This window comes from Danio aesculapii, chromosome 8, assembly GCF_903798145.1.
Source record: "Danio aesculapii chromosome 8, fDanAes4.1, whole genome shotgun sequence".
Classification (NCBI taxonomy): domain Eukaryota; kingdom Metazoa; phylum Chordata; class Actinopteri; order Cypriniformes; family Danionidae; genus Danio; species Danio aesculapii.
Genome location: NC_079442.1, coordinates 28,770,598 through 28,790,935, shown reverse-complemented (window position 1 = coordinate 28,790,935; position 20,338 = coordinate 28,770,598). Strand labels below are relative to the sequence as shown.

The 20,338-nt window shown below is 34.7% G+C and overlaps 2 protein-coding genes across 3 annotated transcripts in view; both read right to left on the bottom strand.

Moving 5' to 3' along the window:
- Positions 1-421: 421 nt before the first annotated feature.
- Positions 422-3,496, bottom strand: hspa1b (heat shock protein family A (Hsp70) member 1B). The gene is made up of 2 exons (XM_056463618.1): positions 3,335-3,496; positions 422-2,794 (listed from the first exon to the last, which is right to left on the bottom strand). Exon 2 carries the CDS (start codon positions 2,773-2,775, stop codon positions 856-858), a length of 1,920 nt encoding a protein of 639 aa, XP_056319593.1. The 5' UTR covers positions 2,776-2,794; positions 3,335-3,496; the 3' UTR covers positions 422-855.
- A 1,917-nt stretch (positions 3,497-5,413) lies between these two features.
- The window catches only part of ahcyl1 (adenosylhomocysteinase-like 1), a 42,278-nt gene continuing 27,353 nt past the window's right edge, over positions 5,414-20,338 (bottom strand). For both annotated transcript variants that reach the window (XM_056463616.1, XM_056463617.1), the window contains exons 7-17: positions 20,025-20,131; positions 19,350-19,466; positions 19,148-19,211; positions 18,143-18,231; positions 16,693-16,763; positions 13,380-13,474; positions 13,010-13,108; positions 9,953-10,021; positions 9,702-9,780; positions 9,503-9,623; positions 5,414-7,027 (exon numbers count right to left, since the gene is read on the bottom strand). In XM_056463616.1, coding sequence (XP_056319591.1) covers positions 7,021-7,027; positions 9,503-9,623; positions 9,702-9,780; positions 9,953-10,021; positions 13,010-13,108; positions 13,380-13,474; positions 16,693-16,763; positions 18,143-18,231; positions 19,148-19,211; positions 19,350-19,466; positions 20,025-20,131 — 918 coding nt within the window. In that variant the 3' untranslated portion in view covers positions 5,414-7,020. The remainder of the gene's footprint in view (positions 7,028-9,502; positions 9,624-9,701; positions 9,781-9,952; positions 10,022-13,009; positions 13,109-13,379; positions 13,475-16,692; positions 16,764-18,142; positions 18,232-19,147; positions 19,212-19,349; positions 19,467-20,024; positions 20,132-20,338) is intronic.

Genomic DNA, 20,338 nt, shown 5'->3' with positions numbered 1-20,338 from the left:
ATAAATGTCTTACCTTCAACTTTATTTCTTGTCCTTTGTTATTTCTATCTTTCTTTCTTTCTCTCTCTGTATGTTTTTTCGTTGACAATGCAATTCATATTCTGTATTGTTTACAAATACTAATATAAACATGTCAACTGTTTTTTGAAAAAAAAAAAAAAAAACATAACATGTTTTACTTGAAATCTGCAAGAAAATAAAAGCACTAAATCAAAAGTTGTGTTTCAAATTTAAGTTGATATTTTTTTAAAGTAGCAAATATATGGAGCAACACAAGTGTTACTTTTTGTGTGTGTTCACATACCAAGATCCAAAACATTTACTGAGTTTTATACATTTAAGGTATACAAACAAAATGTAAATGTCATTTATTTTCCACCCTGCTTTTTTAAACAGTAAAATAAAGACAGATTACAATAGATTCATGGTTTAAATTAGCATTTTTTTAATTCTCAAAAATGATAAATACTTAATAAAATACAATGAAACATTGCTTAACTGAAAGACAATTTGCCTTTGTAGGGGTGCCCAAACTTGGTCCTGGAGAGCCGGTGTCCTACATATTTTAGTTCCAACCCCAATTAAATACACCTGAACCAGCTAATCAAGCTCTTTCTAGGTATGCTAGAAACTTCCAGGCAGGCGTGTTGAAGGAAGTTGGAGCTAAACTATTCAAGAAACCATCCTTCCAGGACCGAGTTTGGATACCCCTGCTTTAGAGCTTTCAAAAACATTTGACAAACAAGATATATAAATAATTTAGCATATTAAACTGGACGTATACCATAAAGTAAGCCCACCATGTCTTATTTAAATCAGAAATTAATACTGCTCCATATGTACACTTTCCTTTCTCTAATCCACCTCTTCAATGGTGGGGCCCTGTGATGATTCAGGCTGGGCTTGGAATCCACATCCACCTGCAGGAGGAGCTCCTCCTTGATACAGCTGCTGGATGATTGGATTACACACACTTTCCAGTTCCTTCTGATGATGCTCATATTCTTCCTTTTCAGCCAGCTGATTGTTCTCCAACCAAGAAATGACCTCGGCACACTTATCAATAACCTTTTTCTTTTCCTGTTCGCTGATCTTTCCCTTCAGGTTCTCATCTTCAACAGTGTTCTTCATACTGAAGGCGTAAGACTCCAGAGCGTTCTTTGCTGCGATCTTCTCTCTCTGCACTTCATCCTCGGCTTTGTACTTTTCCGCATCTTGCACCATACGCTCGATATCCTCCTTGCTCAGTCGACCTTTGTCGTTGGTTATAGTGATCTTGTTCTCTTTTCCCGTGCTCTTGTCGACAGCGGATACGTTCAGAATGCCATTGGCATCAATGTCAAAGGTCACCTCTATTTGAGGTACACCACGTGGTGCTGGTGGGATCCCAGTGAGATCAAATTTGCCGAGCAAATTGTTATCTTTAGTCATGGCCCTCTCTCCTTCAAACACCTGGATCAGGACTCCCGGCTGGTTATCGGAATATGTGGAGAAGATCTGTGTCTGCTTGTTTGGGATGGTGGTGTTGCGTTTGATGAGCGCAGTCATGACTCCTCCAGCCGTCTCTATACCCAGGGATAACGGAGCCACATCCAGAAGCAACAAGTCCTGGACGTTTTCCGAGGTGTCACCCATTAGGATGGCGGCCTGCACCGCTGCTCCATATGCCACTGCCTCATCTGGGTTGATGCTCTTGTTGAGATCCCTTCCATTGAAGAAGTCCTGCAGGAGCTTCTGGATCTTGGGAATCCTGGTGGAGCCGCCAACCAGAACAATATCTTGGATCTGAGACTTGTCCATTTTAGCATCTCTCAAAGCCTTCTCCACTGGATCCAGCGTGCCTCTAAAGAGCTCCGCGTTAAGCTCTTCAAAGCGAGCCCTAGTGATGGAAGTGTAGAAATCGATGCCTTCAAAGAGGGAATCGATCTCGATGCTGGCCTGAGAGCTAGATGAGAGGGTCCTTTTAGCTCTCTCGCAGGCCGTGCGCAGCCGTCTTACTGCTCTCTTATTCTGACTGATATCCTTCTTGTGCTTCCTCTTAAACTCTTCAACAAAGTGCTTCACCATGCGATTGTCGAAGTCCTCTCCACCCAGATGAGTGTCCCCTGCTGTGGCTTTCACTTCAAAGATCCCGTCCTCAATCGTCAGGATGGAGACATCAAAGGTGCCTCCACCTAGGTCGAAGATCAGGACATTCCTCTCTCCCGTCCTGCCCTTGTCCAGGCCGTAGGCGATGGCGGCAGCTGTGGGCTCATTGATAATTCGCAGCACGTTCAATCCGGCAATGACCCCTGCGTCTTTGGTCGCTTGCCTTTGTGAATCGTTGAAGTACGCCGGCACTGTGATGACGGCGTTATTGACTCTATGACCCAGGTAGGCTTCAGCAATCTCTCTCATTTTGACCAGGACCATAGATGAGATCTCCTCAGGGTAGAATGTCTTGTTTTCCCCTTTGTACTCGACTTGGACTTTTGGTTTGCCATCTTCACTGATGACCTTGAATGGCCAAAGCTTCATGTCAGACTGGACTACCGGATCATCAAACTTTCTGCCAATAAGTCGTTTGGCGTCAAAGATGGTGTTGTTGGGGTTCATGGCGACCTGGTTTTTGGCAGCATCTCCGATGAGTCTTTCTGTGTCTGTAAAAGCCACATAGCTTGGAGTGGTTCGGTTTCCTTGATCGTTAGCGATGATCTCCACTTTTCCATGCTGGAACACTCCAACACAGGAGTAAGTGGTTCCCAGATCAATGCCAATGGACAAACCTTTAGCCATCTTTGATTGTTAAAATCACCTGCAATATTAAAAAAAAAACATTTTGAGTTATTTAATAATATATAAGCTATATGTGGGATTATATGAAATAATAAATCCGTTTTTACAAAATTAAGGTAATAAAAAAGTAAAATAAAAATAAAACATTTAATCATTTTTATTAACATAAAATATATGATATATTATGATATATACAAAAAATTATGTAAATATTACTGATTCATCTGTAAATATTAGACACATTAGACTCAATCTTATGGAAACGGTGACAATTATTTACGTTTTAGAATAATAAATAAAATATATAACATTGTATTATAATAATATCTAAAAAATATGTATTGCGTGACTCGAAAACGTTGACACCAATGAAATCTCGATGACTTTAACGTTTAAAATAATACACTCTTCTACACTACTTCTATTTAAAATATAATAATTATAAATTAATTTGATAAGAATTCGTTAAAACTGTGTCTGTATATAATAATATTTCAAAATATATAATTCTATAGCAACTACAACAAAAGTTTTTTTTTAAATGTTAAGCCTCACTTACAGGTCTTGTGAGTTTCTGCAGTCGCCTCAGAGAGCGGACTTTAGCTCTGCTTCGGGTTGCTCGAGTTGTGTTTTGTTGTCTGCTCGGGCCGAGCGGTTCTGGGCACTTTATAGCAGTCATCCTGCTTCTAGAAAGCCCAGATTTCTCTTGACTCTGGACGTAACTTTAGAGTCTGACGAGCCCTGAAGCTTCTAGGCGCGGAATGGGGATCTCCAGCGTGCTTCAAAGAGACGTCAGAGCTCCAAACATAGAAATGGAACAAGCTGGAATTCTACTTCATTTCTGTGCAACAGGTGTTGGTGGATGTGTCGATGATTTTTCCCTCACATGTTTGTAACTCAGTATTATATTTAAAATGGCGTTCTTTTTATTTCAATATTACTTTATTAAGGGGCATATTATTTATATATAATGTCGAACTGTTTTGTCACATGATATTTGTTACTTTTCTCAGCGAATACCAAGGTGGACCAATCGAATAGGCCTATGGTGAGAAAATAAGTGTTGTTTTCTGTTAAAATTACCCAAGTTAAGTTTATAGTTAAAACAAGAACAAATATCTGACAATGTTATTATATATTTCCGATTGTCTAGGGTCGATTTTGAGGATGATCTCTCTTAAGTCTGCCATAATGTGTCATAATTTTGCAGATTTATATGCACTGTAAAAAAATGCAGGGTTCCACACAATTCATGTTGTCCCAACACAAATCGACTAAGTTAACTTAACACTTTTAATAAATTTATGTGGATTGAACATAAGAAATTAAGTTGTCTCAATGAAATCTCAAGAATTTTGTTGTTTCAGCTCATTTTATTTAAGTAGTTTGAATAAGTAAAAAAAATATATATATTTTTTGAGTGTACAGTAAAATGATACTGAGGAAGATATTTTTTACAATGCATAAAATATTTATTGCTAGGAATGTAAGTCTTTTTTGCTCGGATTAAGTTTTTAATAGCTTTGATTTTGGATTGGTAAATGAAGACTTTTTAAGACCCTGCGGAAACACTGATTTATGTTTAAAGTATGTAGCCGATTGTAGCCCATAGTCTACGAATCATAACTCGATGAAATTTAACCAGGACTAGACAATGGATTGACTTTTTGACTAATATGAAAGTAACTAAGGTATAATGTATTGATATTTTTGTCTCAGGTAACACATTTTTTTGTTAAAAAATTAAGAAAATAAAACATTATTGCAACCAGTGTCTTTTTTGAAAGTAATGCGCTAAAATATTGAGTGACTCCCCAAAAAAGTAACTAGTTGCATTACGTTACTTTTGAGTTACTTTTTCTGACCTGGCTGAGGCTTGATCTCCAGAACTTGCAGTGTTTTTTTTTTTTCCTTTTTCTTTTTTAAATAGAAAAGCTCTGCAATTACAACACACTGCATCTTCATTTACCTTAAAAAAACACATTAAAAATGTATGTAGAATAATGTTATCTTCTGAGAACTTCCTGACCCTATACAGGCCTTTAAACAGATTAATCTAATTTTAAAGTAATGGGTTTGCTACTTTTGTACTTTTTGTCTTATTAAAAAGTAAAATTACTGTCCATTCAGAGAATCCTCTTTTCCTTTTCTTCCTTCAAAATAATGACAGTATTTCCATCACAGAAATGGAAGGCCCTTCCACCTTCCTTTCTGCCTGCTCCTGTATTCCCTTATTGTGTGTGGGATTCAACGTGACTATGATCATTTTAATTCAGCAATTTATTTTTTAAAAGCGGATTAACTAAACTAAAAAAGTAACTCATATATTATTACTTAATTTTGAAAAGTAGTGCGTTACTTGTTTACTTGTTACTTTAACGTGTTACACCCAACACTGACTGATAATACTGAAATAATATGAAATTAAATATGACGTAAACTAATAAATAATTTTAAACTAATAAATAATGTCCCAGCTGAACTAAACAGTTTGCAAATCTGCAAACATATAACGCTGCATAAAACGCGTTTAAAGACCCCAAGATGGCCATTCAGAAGCACGTCTGTGCCATCATTGCAATGTACATTTGGCATATATCGAAAACATTATTAATATCATAAATATGATTACAAAAACTTATTTAGTGAGAGCAAGATCTTTAATGCAGGGATTCAATGACGTCAAGGCAGAGGAAGCACATTTGACAAATGATGCAGTGAAAGGTAAATCACAAAGTGCAGATGAGGCAAATATATTCAGATGGCAGATTCACAGTGATATTTACTTAAGACATATGCAGTCCCTTACAGATGGCCATCCAGATATGTGGGCTAGCCAAGGTACACTTGGAGGGCAATGGGTTCAGCAAACCATAAAACATCCCAAAATCTCATTTTCAGCTGCGGTTTAGAGCTGCGGTTTAGAACTGCTCTAGATAAACTGAGAATCACATTTTTGTTTAAATACAGAGATCAGAATTCTCCCTCGATTCTCAATAAACAAGTTAACAGACTTACAAATAAAGTTATTAATTAGAGCGATGCTTACAAAATTGGTTGCTTTCTACTTTTTTTTTATTATAATTAAATATTTTTTAAATCTCAATTTGAACGAATGACTCAATAACTCACTCACAAAGACCTTTCTGAAGTTTCTCTTGAACAAATTATTCTGTGACATGAATTTGAATGGCTGCAGCCCTCAAATTGCTTTCGAAAGGTGATTATGATCGATACAGTAAATCCCAAATGTCCTCCCAGTACTTCTATGACACATCGATGTTTGTAACACAGAAATAATAACACTGGATTAAAAGACTGAAGCAGTTTCATAACCATAACACAACAACTGCTCTGTCTGAATTCGATTTGAACGTTCGATGTGATGGTCAAAGCTTTGATAAACATCTACATATCGCAAATCGTTAAAATAACGATTGCGAGTTTAACGATTAATCATGCAGCTCTACATATAGTCTCATCTACGTTCGGCCTACATGACATATAAAGGTCAACAACGTTACATTAATATAGGGTTTTATGAAAGGCCACATAGATGATGGACGTGTGTCAGAATGTGAAAAGGAGAAATCCCTGTTGGTGACGTAATTCATAAAATCCCCCCAAGCGGGGTATATATGTAGCAGCAGGTGCTGCCGGGTCACAGAAGTTTCTGCACACAGTGGTGTGTATCATATTGCCAGAACATTCTAGCATTTAGTCGTAATACACAGTACATTCATTCAGTAATTCAAAAAAAAGCTATTATACTTTCTTATGCAAGAGGAATATTACGTGAAGACTAACAGTTTCATATTAAAAAGCCACAGAGACATCTTTTTTTTTTTGGTCATGAAATCTTAAGTGTAGTGTAACTTCACGTGAGTGGAATCAATGTGTATAAAATAAAGCATGGTAATAATCATCAGTCGTCCTATGAGATCAGTAACTCTAACCAATATTTGGCACATTTTCAGAGCCATAGACAGTGGTCCGCTTCCTATCTTAGGTTAAAAGATGATTTACAACATAAGCTATAATACATCACTTCTAACAACGCACTAAAAGTGACATGGATGTATATATTTTGTCACAGGACATTAGTAACACTATTAAATAAGAATAACATTCGGTAAAATCAAGTTTTGCTTTAAGAAATGTATATTAATATAAAATAAATCTCTTGCTTCACTGGTTATTACAGGTCTCTCCATCTTTGATGAAGGCTGAATCCATCCAGTCTGACTAATATCTGGAAGCAGAATGACAGGAAAAGTTATTTTTGTTCAGTTTAGTATGGGTTTTTGTGTTGTTGTTGATTGCTTGGGGTCAGTAGGATTAGGAAATGAAAGGCTTTATTCAGCAGGGATGTATTAAATTGATCTATGGTTACAATAAAGACATTTAGAATGCTACAAATACTCTAAAAATCAACAAATGCTGTTGTTTCTTTTTATTTATTCAGTCATATTTAAAAAAAACTATCAGTTTCTAGATTAAGCTACATAAGCAGGCAGCAGTCATTACTCAATGACTAATAAGATAATAAGAAATGTCTCTTGATCAGCATATTATAATGACTCCTAAAGGATCACGTGACGCTAAAGTCTACAGTAATAAATTATATTTTAAAACATGTTAGCACAGAAAACAGTTATTATATCATCATTTGAAGTGTTTTCCTGTATTTTCGATGAAATCAAATCTGCCTTTGTGCACACACACAAAAACAGTTAAATGCTAACATAAAAATCTCACCAACCCCAAGCTTTAAAACAAGAGTAAATGTGCTGAAAAGCTCAAATTTAAAATAGTTGATTTATTGAAAACCAGCAGAGGGCAGTACGTGATAAACAGTTCAAATCTCTATAAAAACAAACAAAAAAAGTTTATACCTCTATAAAAACTAAAGTGTGCTTCTCACAGGTGAGTGGGCTTGACAAACCACCTGTAGAAACACTATTCTCTCCGTATTTATAATATATGTATAGTTAGTATTGAATTGTTATGGGCAACATGACAACTATGATAAGACAAAAACTGTATTATTCTGGAGTTGTATCTTGTGACAACATGACTTATTTTTGGTTCATTTAGATATTTTTGAGTTCACGCTTATTCCAATGTCTCGCACTACCAACAACTGCACCAGACTTATACAGAAATCTGATATACAGCCATATATGAACATGTATATATGTAATATATTATATATTTGAACATATATGTACATATTTGTAATTTCAATGATTGGAAAAAAAATGTAAATCACCATTTTTTCAATACTTTGAAACATATTTAATATATTATGGAGTCAAGCTAGGGCCATATATACTTGCAAAATAAAAGAAAGTTCTGCAAACAAAAAAACTAAATATTGAGCAAAAAATAAATAAAAGCAAATCTCCAAAAATCACAAAGCGAAAATTAATTTTTGAGAAATTAAAATTAATTTTGCTAACAAAAATAAAGAACTGCAAAAGGAAAATTAAGTTTTGAGAAATAAAAATGAAATTTGCTAACAAAAAATAACTGCAAATAAAAATTAGGCAGTGCAAAAACTAAAATATTTGCAATAAAAAAAAACATATATTTGCAAAACGTTATTTATAGCATTGCCTTTACAGAACCCGTCCAGTCAATTGCAATGCTCATTTGGATTTGTTTTTAGTCAGCTGTGAGTTTGTGATGCTGTTTTCTCTTTGCTCTTCACGTTTCTGCACGTTTCAATTTGTGGCCCTGATTTGACAAGGGGCGGAGTCATGGGAACTTGGGTGACATTTAAGCGACATCATCACCTGGAGACAGTATCACCGAGGTGGTCTTACAGGCCAGTAGGTTACGGGTGCCGTAAACACCCAAATTTCATTGTAACATTTGGTTTCGTAAAGGCAATGCTATAAAAAATGTTTTGCAAAACAAATTTTTATTTTTTTTTTTAATCGCAGATATTTTAGTTTTTTGCACTGCTTGGTTTTTATTTGCACTTCTTTTCTGTTTGCATATTTCATTTTAATTTCTCAAAAATTAATTTTCGCTTTGTGATTTTTGGAGATTTGCATTTATTTATTTATTTTTTGCTCAATACTTTGTTTTGTTTGCAAAACTTTCTTTTATTTTGCAAGTATATATGGCCCTAGATTGACTCCATAATATTTGACATATTTAGATAGAGTTGAAGGCAAAATGATTAACGCTCCTCTGAAATTTCAATACTTTTTCAAACATTTCTGAAGTGCTATTTAATGGAGCAAGGACATTTTCAGTTTTTCCTGTAATGTTTTTTTCCTCTGGAGAATTATTTATTAGCCTTTCTTCTTAGTCAATATTATTAACCCCCTTAAGAAATATTTTTTGGCTACAGAGCAAACAATTGTTGTCCAATGGCTTGCCCAATTATCCTACCTTGCCTAGTTAAACTAATTATCCCCTTTAAATGACACTTTCACCATGGCCAGGACAAAAGAAATTAGTTAGTAAAACAATTATGAGAAAAACTATGTTAAACTACGTTAAACAGCACTTGGGAAATAGTTTTAAAGAATTCAAATTTCACACAAGGACTAAAAATGTGGCCTCAACTGTATGTGAAATCCAAACATGAACTTGTATGTCATATATTTAATTTGCATATATTGCCATACTGTATATCAGATTTCACCATGGGGAGTGTTTTAACCAAAGCAAACATGCTGAGTGGGATCTTTAATTCTCTCTTATACTGTACCTGTAGTAATTCGGTTTAAAGGGTCCATTCTTATTGAGGCCCATATATTTGGCCTGTTCATCTGACAGCTCTGTAAGATGAGCATCAAAGTTTGGTAGGTGCAAGCTGGCCACATATTCATCTGAAAAACACACAATTTATCACAGTTAATGCACAGAGCACTGAAGCTGCTGGTGGAGAATAGTTCCGATAATCATACCCATTTTCTTGGGCAGCAAGTAGACGTCCTGTTTATAGCGACCTTCTGGTGCATTATACAGCTCTATCAGGGCCAAAGCCTAAGATTAATACAAAAAAAGTGCACAACAGCCTGCGATTAGAGATGTTAAATCAGCCGTAATAATCATACAGCTGTGCAGGAGCACTCAGGAGCTCTGGCATAAATGGATAAAATGTCAGCGGTACAGACGCACTTCAGCTAAAACCCAAAGCGGCGGCAGGTTAAATTACCTGGGTTGTGGCTGTGATTGATAGCACAAATGAGGGGACTGTTGAGCAGCTCAGGTTCAGGAGTCGGCCCTGAAAAACACCACACAAATGACTGAGATTGACTGTGATCCAGCAGAGAATCACATATAGAGGAAAGAGATTTATGACGGTGGCCACATTAAAGATTGAGTAGAGAAAACCGGGGCTTTGGGAAGATTCTGTGGATCAAAATATTATGTCATGGTTAGGGCCAGACGGAATCTGCGTTTTTTGCTATTTCTGCTGAGAATTTTAGTAAAAATCTGTGGATTTCTGCAGAATTATTTTGGGATTATCATAACTAAAACCTTAATATGTGAAATAAAAAATAATATCTTTTTAAATTTTATTTTATGTTTAAAATGCAAATCCAATTAGATTCACTTTATTTGGTACAACAAAGCAAGTCTCTCATATAATATATCTACTAAAAGACAGAAAATATTACTTTACAAACTGCATTGTACATAAATCAGATGAACATTTTCTCATTCATTCATTTTCTTGTCAGCTTAATCCCTTTATTAATCCGGGGTCACCACAGCAGAATGAACCGCCAACTTATCCAGCACATTTACTCAAGTAAATAAACAGAATTAATGATGGGCTAAAAATCTGCGGAAAATCTGCATAATTCTGCATGCGCAGATTCTGTGTGGGCCTAGTCATGGTATATTCCTCATGGTATTTGACATGGTAATAATATACGTCATGACAATCAATTTTCATTGAAAATATGAATTTGGTAAAGGAAAAAAAAAAAGTATTTGAATGCAAATATCTGAAAATGTCAGATTTTCCATAATCAAGTAAATTAAATATTTTTTGAAAATGATAGACTAATATTGTATTTGAGTGTATATGTATGTATGCATATATATATATATATATATATATATATATATTATATATATATATATATATATCTATATATATATATATATATATATATATATATATATATATATATATATATATATATATAACCACTATACTATATAACTATATATATATATATATATATATATATATATATATATATATATATATATATATATATATACATATAAACAATAACTGTTTTCAAGGTTTACCGTGGTTAGGAAATTTAAGGTTTTAAAACCGCCAAAATTTTCTGCTATAGCTTTCCTAAGGTATGTGTAAAAAGTCTCATTTACTTTTTTTTTTTTTGCTTTGTAGGACAACAGTATCTCCAGCAGCAAAGAGATCTAAAGATGCTGTTTTAAATTGAAAATAAATCTGTGTTTTTAAAACAAATGAAGACAGCAGAAGTCAATGATTCATTTGAATTGTTTAGCTTGCATGTTCACTGCTCCAAAATATAAATTAATAAATGTTTCTCGAAATAAAATATATATTGTGTTCAAAAGGTTTCTGTTTTTACCAGAACATTTAAAAGAATATATTTAGAGCAGTAATCACAATACCGTCAAATCATGATATTTTGATCCAAGGTTCTCATACCGTCAGTGCTCAGCATATATAAGTACACCTCTCACAAATCTCTCTTTTAAATTCATATTTTTAATAGGAAGCTCTACAATATTATATTTATGCATATACATTAGATTAGTCAGTACTGAAGCCAAATCTGGAGCTTATCTAACAAAAGAACTTACAATAACAGTCCCAAACTAGTACACCCAAATGTATATGTTATAAAAAAAAAATACAAATGTGAACAAAGAGGAAAAATCAAGAGAAGCAAAAATTGAAAAATCTAGTTGAAATTTAGAAGGTTGTATTTGTTTTGCAATATTTTGCTTAAAATTAGCATATATATATTTATATAATGTTTTTTGCTATTTTAGTCATCAATGAGCAAAAACATGAGATCTGTGATGAGTTATGTTTGTGCAAACAACTATTTATCAGAAAGAAAATTGTGAACATAATCTGTCAAAATTAAAAAGGATTTTTCACAGCGCCTTATTTATTGGCTTAATGCTTAGCCAAACTGTATTTATGACAAGTCAAAAAAGTACCAAGAAATGTAGTATTATCTCAAATAATTTAGGATAATTTCAATTTTTTTTTTTAAATAAAATGTATTTCTGTGATGACAGAATTGAGATTTTCAGAACTCCAGTCATGAATCAAATAGTCACCCGTCTGAGTTTCTTCTGTTCAACACAAAAGAAGACATTTTGAAAAATGCTAAAAACCAGCAGCCATTGACATGCATAGTATATTTTTTACTGCTATGCTTGTCAATGGCAATTACAGATTTTCCATGTTCTTAAAAATATATTTTTTGTTGTTAAAATAAGATACTCCTAAAGGTTTAGAACACCCTGAGTGTCACTAAATGGTCAGAATAAAATGTATTGGGGGAACTAAGTGTTCCTAAACTTAGACTGCTGTGCAACTATGTAAATATAAAGTTATATAATATCATTTTAAATTAACAGTGATATATATATATATATATATATATATATATATATATATATATATATATATATATATATATATATATATATAATATATATATATATATATATATATATTTGAAAAGTTTTTTAATATCCAATTTCATTCAAAGTCTAGCAGACAGAGTGTAAGAGACATTAAACCTTTTGCTTCCGAGCACTGGCTGAGCCAAACAGATGCAAATGCTATGAGCAGGGTCTCATCGACTGTGCCTTTTGTCTTTGTAGGTCAAATCAGGTCAAAGAAGCTCTTTTGTTGATAAACGTGTGTGGTCAGTGGCTGGGCAGGTTCTTTCACCTATCTACTTCATTTGCATGCTTTGTTAGCCATCTCCACCTTTAGCCACTGCCCCTTCCTAAAAACATTATAATAGACAGAACAGCTCTGTCCATCTCAGACTCATCTAGACTTGCAGATTAATTTATTTCTTGAAGATGGTGTTTGACTGCAGAACAACCAACACGTCTCAATAAAGAATTCTGCTTGTAATGAGTCTCCTGGACTGGGTTCTCATTTTTCCAACACAACATAAAACAACATATCCGACTGTCACTTATTCAAGAAAAAAAGACAACAAGGAAAGACCTCTGCCAACAAAATGACTCGTTTCCCATCAGGCCAGATGACGTGGTCAACCTGTGAGCGGACTCTCTCCCAGGTGAGCTCTGGAGTCCGCAGACTTGCCTGAAACACACATACAAACACACACTTAAAACTCGCTCTACTACACCCAACACGCACACTCATTCAGTTCACTCTGTTGTGGCAAACATGCAGTTAAGAGGCTTTCGGGTTGATTAAGTGACCCTGCTGCTCATGGAGGACCTACAGCTGTTGACGGCAACATTCACATTGGTACACTATTTGCCCGCTACAGCCAGAGCAAATGGAGCCTCCTCATGAATAAACCAAACAATGTTTTCACCAGTTAAAGGTAGAGCTGAGGCATACTCACCACATCGATCTCAGTGTTGGAATGGCCCATGTTACACACAATACAGCCGTTCTTCATTCTGTCCAAGTGCTCCCTCGTCACCACATTTTTGTTTCCTGCAGAAACAAATATTTCTTCAGATAACCTTGATATACATTATCTGTGCATAATAATAATGATTTTATCTTCGCGAGTCCCCTAAATTGTCATTCTGTGGATGTATGAACACAACTCGCACCCGAAACTGTAAAAGTGTTTATATTTGGACGATATCTCATCAATAGAGCAACAGCAATCTGTATTCCAGGTGTACTATGGTAAGGCAAGTCCTACACTAAACAATTGCTGTAAAATTTACAAGTACTGGTAATTTTGGTTGACTGTAATACTGTAAAATTTACAAGTACTGGTAATTTTGGTTGACAGTAATACTGTAAAATTTACAAGTGCACTGTAAGTTAACAATTACAATTGTGATGTAAAACTACAGCACAGTTGTAATTGATCATTTACAGTGCACTTGTAAACTTTGCCAGTAATACTGTAAAAATTGCCAGTGATACTGTCATATTTTCAAGCACACTGTAAATTAATTATTACAATTGTGCTGTAAAATCGGTAAATATCACTCTGCAGCCCAAGACTGGTTACTCACTGATGCTAAGCAGGGCTGAGCCTGGTCAGTACCTGGATGGGAGACCACAAGGGAAACCTAGGTTGCTGTTGGAAGTGGTGCTAGTGAGGCCAGCAGGGGTGCTCAACCTGTGGTCTGTATGAATCCTAATGCCCCAGACAGTACATTGAAGGGGACACTATACTGTCAGTGGGCGTCGTCTTTCGGATGAGATGTTAAACTGAGGTCCTGACTCTCTGTGGTCATTAAAAATCCCATGGCATGGTCTGACTCACTTTGTGGGTTCAGTCATCAAATTAAAAAAGCTGTTCAAGATGGAATGGTGTTAGTTAAATTATTCTGTTTTCATAGAAAAGGCATCAAAAGCACTTTTTAAAATCCTGGCTTTCAGAATTCTCTACCACTTTACATTTAGAGAGACTTAGACACAATCTTTCTGATAACATTGCCGGCTTCGAAGCCACCTGGAAACCCTTTTTTAATTATTTGTCAAATGCCCAGGATAACAGTTTAAAGGTATAACCCTGTTATCGTCTGCAAGATCGCCATATTGCCTGTGCCCACTGACCTAGATATATATGTGTAACATTCTTAACCCATATATAATATTGCAGGAACTGATGTAATAATGGTTAAAATCTTCTTTTTTTTCTGTCTTATGTATTTTTTTCTGTTTTTCTGTTTTGTCTTTATAATCGTTGTTGCTTTTTGTATCACTCTGTGTTGCTTTAAGAAATGAAAATATAATGTGAAAAAAAAATCCCATGGCACTTCTCGTAAAGAGTAGGGGTGTAATCCCAGCGTCTTGGCCAAATTCCTTCCATCGGCCCTTACTGGCCTCCCAACCATCCCCTTCCACCTATAGCTGTTGTGTGGTGAGTGCACTGGTGCCATTGTCCTGTGGTTGCTGTTGCATCATCCAAGTGGATGCTGCACACTGGTGGTGTGGTGGAGAGACCCAACAAAATTGCCAGTAATATTGTAAATCTTACAGCATTTTTACAGTGTTGTTCAGAATGTTCAGAAGTTCTCTTGATTTTTGTTTTACACACACATGCGCATTTACACAGTAAAAACAGGCTCGATTCTTTATGTTCATATATAATATGGTCATATATTCATAGTAGAAAATATTTGTGGCGTCAAATTTAGAAACAAATCATCAAAAATGCTGGCAGTGGCTGGCAACTTAAAAAACACTGGTGTGAAAAGACAGGGTTTCTGCATGTTGTAAGACTTTTAAAGACATTTTTAAGCCCCATTATGAATGAAATTTTAGACTTCTTCACGGCTAAACGCTAAGTTTTTTTTTGAATATCCCAGTTGGAAAAGATTTTCACTTGCCCAATCAAATTTTTTTAATAATTTTATACATTTAATAATACAATAATAATAATAATAACTACAATTTAATAATAAAAATATAGGTCAGGTCAGTATCCTCTGCAGTAAATAAATGGATAACTTTTAAGCAAATTTTATGGTAAGGAAAATAATTTAACTTTTATGGTAAATAAAGTTAAAAATTAAATAATAAATAAATAAAAGTTTTTTTGAGATGGATTGTTAGTGATTGTGTAGGTGTTGGCCAGATTGGGTAGCTATACATGAACAAAAGAAAATTAAGACCGGTTAAAAAAGATTTAAGACCTACAACACAACATTTCAGTAGATTTAAGACTTTTTAAGGCCTAAAGTATAATTTAAGATTTAAGACACACACATACACAGCGCAGACACACAGACAGACAGCACGCTCGTTTAGCTTTGAACTCTTTTTGCACGCATATGTGACATGATACTGGTAATATCCACTGCTGTATGAATATCTGTTATGTTAAAGTACAAATAAACCTGATTTAACGTCCACAAACCGAGATTGAAGCGTCTTCTTTCATAATTGTTCTGACACGTGGCTGTGGTGATGAAGTAAAGCTGAAGTGAATCGCTGTACTTCATGACACACATGCTCTGTTTTAAAACATGTTAAACTTGTGAAACTTACTCTTGATCACATTTGATGATGATTGATGATCGTAGCGAACTGAACACACCTTTTATTCCTGGTTACTTTGCGCACGTCCTGTCTTGTTGGTATGACTATACATGTGACTACCGGTACATGTTAATACGCAGCTGTTAATCAATTTGGTGGGCGGGGGTACCGCACTCCTACGTAAAGTTGTGGTCGGTCTGAAAACCGCTCCAATTGGTCCACTGTTTTTATGTTGTTAAATTTGAAAAAAAAAGGACTGGGTGTGTTTATTTCACCCCAATATGACAGTCTATACACTATACCTACACACATGTCTGTCCAAACAGCTTGAAAAGTAGATTTTTCACCATAGGTGCCCTTTAACAATTAATAAATTCTTTGTAGATTGTAGTATATGCACGCAATAAATCCAGAAGATATCATGTTTGTCAACCACATTAACTCACTTAATGTTACGAAAATGCTGCTTTACTCTTCAATCAATTAAAGGAGCAGGAGTTCAGATCTCTCTTTATGACAAGCAGAGACTCACAACTTGGCAAACATGATTTTTCCCCAGACCACTTGAGAGATCAGCCCCAGCTGTCAAAGGCCCAACCGTTTGACAGCAGCTCAGGGAGGAAGCGTTTTGTGCTGATAAGAGCTGCATTTAATAGAGGAAATGGATGTGAAAGTGGAAGCGAGCCAACAGTAAGCAGACGTACCCGTGCAGGTGATGACCATGTCCATTTGACGAACCACTTCATTCAGCTTCACCACTCTAAAGCCGTCCATACTATGAGAACGATAAAAAAAACCCACATCAAATTCAGCTGCTGTCTGAGCTGTTTAGATAGTGCTGTGTAAAGACTTCCCATTGCTATATGGTTTGCCGTTATTACTTGCGAGGACTCAAGGGAGACCAGTTTACACAAGTTATTTGGTACAAAACTGTTATATGAATACTAGGAAATCAGGGTATATTGAAGAGGCTAAACAAACTAATAATTATCATACCACACAGCCTTTATGGTTGAATCAATGAACCACTGACTCAAATGATTCATTTCTGATTTCATTCAGGAACAAACATCTGCAATGTTGCTCTGAGACACACACACGTTCTGCTTTAGATTTGTTGGAATTATTTTTATTGTCAAAACCCAAACACACAATATTGTGTCTGAAATGTAATTCACTTAGTATTAACGTCTTGTTTGTTAAACCATTTTTGCGAATATGTCATATGTTGATTTTATGAAAAATGGCACTTTTGCTTGAGTGAAACAACCGTTACATAACTGTTCTATATCTCATAAAAATAAATAAAAGCCATACACACAATTTTTAGCTTTAATAACTTGAATTAAACAGCAATTTATTCTAACAGGCTTCATGCAGTGATGACTTTTGCAAAAAAGATAACAGATTTATTAGAGATGAAAAATATTAAACATCTCTACTTTACTAAGATTATAAAAAGAACATTTCAATTAGTGGTCGACCGATATATTGGATAATATTTGTTATTGATCAATTTTTCTGCTTGGCTGATGTGTTTGAGGCAGGACTTTTATTTTGATGCAGGCTTTTAATTTGAGGATGATGTGGCTGTGCACACTGTGCTTATGTTCTCCCCTGTTCATTTGAGCACATTCTCCCACTTCCTCATTCAGTCTGCTCTGTCTAATACAGAGAGAAATCTATCAGCTATAGACAGAGCTGTTAAAAGCACAGGTGTCAAACTCAGTTTAGTTCCAACCCTAAATAAACACGTCTGATCAAACTAATTAAGTCCTTCAGGCTTGTTTGAAACTGACAGGTAAGTGTGCTGAAGCAGGGTTCGAACTAAACTGTCAGGGGTGTGAAAGTTTGACACCCCTGATTTAAACACAGTAATTCAAATGTGCACAAAAGAATTATAATGATTGTTTAATATAATCAATAAAGGCAAATGATACGTTGGCGATTGGCATCTGCACTTTCACATTTTAACTTTAATTCATTATAAATTTAATTATTAGTTCAAATAAATGATTTTGGCTAAATATCGGCCACCCTGCTTTCCGAGATTGGCCTTCAATAAACCCATATTGGTTGACCACTAATTTTAATAACACTGCACTTGAGTTTTAATGTAGATTTGGCTCATTCCTCTGGGACAGTTGGTCTTACCAGGCTTGAAGAGCGCAGATCGGATCGATCTCCGTCACACACACTATTGCTCCAAGCGCTTTCAGAGCTGAACAACAACCTTTCCCCACCTATACCACATTCAACACAGAAACACAGTCAAACATAAAAAATGTCCTTCTATTCTTTATGCTTTGAGAAAATAATCTCTGCCAGTTTCGACAAATTAAAGCTAGACACTACAGGGAAAATATTGGAGGTCCTTTCTGCTTTTCATGCTGTGTTTTTTTTGTCAGTCTACTTTAAAGAAAACATCCAAAATACACTTTTAAGTGTTTCTTTATGTATACTTTAAAGAATTTTGTCTGTTGATGTCAATTACAATATATTTTGTAAAGACTTTTTTCTCAAAACAAGTTTTTTTTTCTCATGCACTGAGCCATTAAACTGCACTTCAGCACAACATAGAGTGTATGCACCAAACCTCCCAATTTTAATCTAAATACAGTATTCTGAATGTTTTTACAGAGGGATATATGCATACATAAAATGGCTCATTATTATAACATTTTATTCCTCAAATAAATCCATTAGTTACAGACAGTTGTAGCATTAACTAGCACGGACCAAAATATTTTATATTTCTGATTATTATAACCTTTCATTCAACAAAAAGGGGTGTAAAGAGTGAAAAAGAGATTCTCAAAACTCTAATATGATGAAAAAATTGAACCTGAGTTTTGAATCTTGCATCATCCAATGTTCAATTGTTTTATGCTTGAAGTGTGTGCAAATATGCACATATTTAATTAAATAAGGCCTTGTTATATGACAAGTGTACATTTAAGCACTTTATAAACTTGTTAAAAATGTTTGCATTTCTTAATGTAATGAATCGACTGGGGAAGAACAGAAATAACTTTTGGTTCATTTTTGGAAAAAATTGCTGTTTTGTTGACGTTTCACCTGCAGTGTCTGGCCCTTTAATTGCATGATGCAGATTATCTGAACGCCTCATTTTATTTTTTGCCAAATGTTTGGACTGACCTCTCCATAACCGCAAACCACCACCTGCTTCCCACCGAACATCACATCTGTGGTTCTCTTCAGACTGAGAAGAAAAAGGAAGTCAACTATGATTATATATTTCCTTACATAAGCTTTAGTCATGCGTGGTTTGGGGTTTAAAGGGAAGATGTGTTGAAAGAAAAGTCAGAAAAGCACATCTCAGCATTGTAGATGTCTTTACCCGTCTAGGATGGACTCCCTGCAGCAGTACAAATTATCAAACTTCTGCTTGGTGACAGAATCATTGACATTCATAGCGGGGACGCAAAGCTTGCCAGCTTTGGAGAGTTGATACAGCCTGACAGAATCAATAAAAGAGACAAATAAAAAACATAACATAATTGTTTGTAATAGGGCTGTCAATAAAGTATAATATTCAACTATGATTAATCTCACTATTTAACCACACATTTAAAAATAGAATAGAAATATAAAGATTTTGATTATTGTGGGGAAAAATAATGGAAAGACAATGGTGCCACCAATAGCATACTCTACTGTTTAAAAATAAAATAAAATAAAATAATATTAAATTAAATTAAATTAAATTAAATTAAATTAAATTAAATTAAATTAAATTAAATTAAATTAAATTAAATTAAATTAAATTAAATTAAATTAAATTAAATTAAATTAAATTAAATTAGTATTTATACATTTGGCAGATGCTTTTATTCAAAGTGACTTTAAGATATAGATTTGTTTGTTTGTTTTGCAATGTATGCATTTTCTTTAATTATTTTTGCATTTGACATATGCTCTTACCCAAAATGACTTAAATGCATTCAATATATATTTGATACATTTTTGCTGTTTATGCATTTTCTTTCTTGACTGTAGTACAGTCCTCCCCTACCTGTGCACACCAGTAACACTCTCCTCCACGATCCCACGAACTTTCTTAAAGACACTGGGATACTTCTTATACACCCAGTGGGTCAAATCCCCCCCGTCATCTAGAATCTGTGAAAGAAAGTATCATTATTACTGGTCTGCAAACACAAACACAGTAATAACAGTTTTGGACACTAAATACTGATTTGACAGCCGAGTATAAACTGTAATAGAAGCATTGTGTTAAATAGTGTAAATAGTGGCGGATATGATAACAAGCAAAATATATATAGCTACAACATTAGCATTTTGGCTGCACTGCATATTACAAATGGT

Bases quoted from the DNA above. Each gene is read 5' to 3' on its own strand.
- hspa1b (XM_056463618.1), bottom strand. From the start codon at position 2,775: ATGGCTAAAGGTTTGTCCATTGGCATTGATCTGGGAACCACTTACTCC.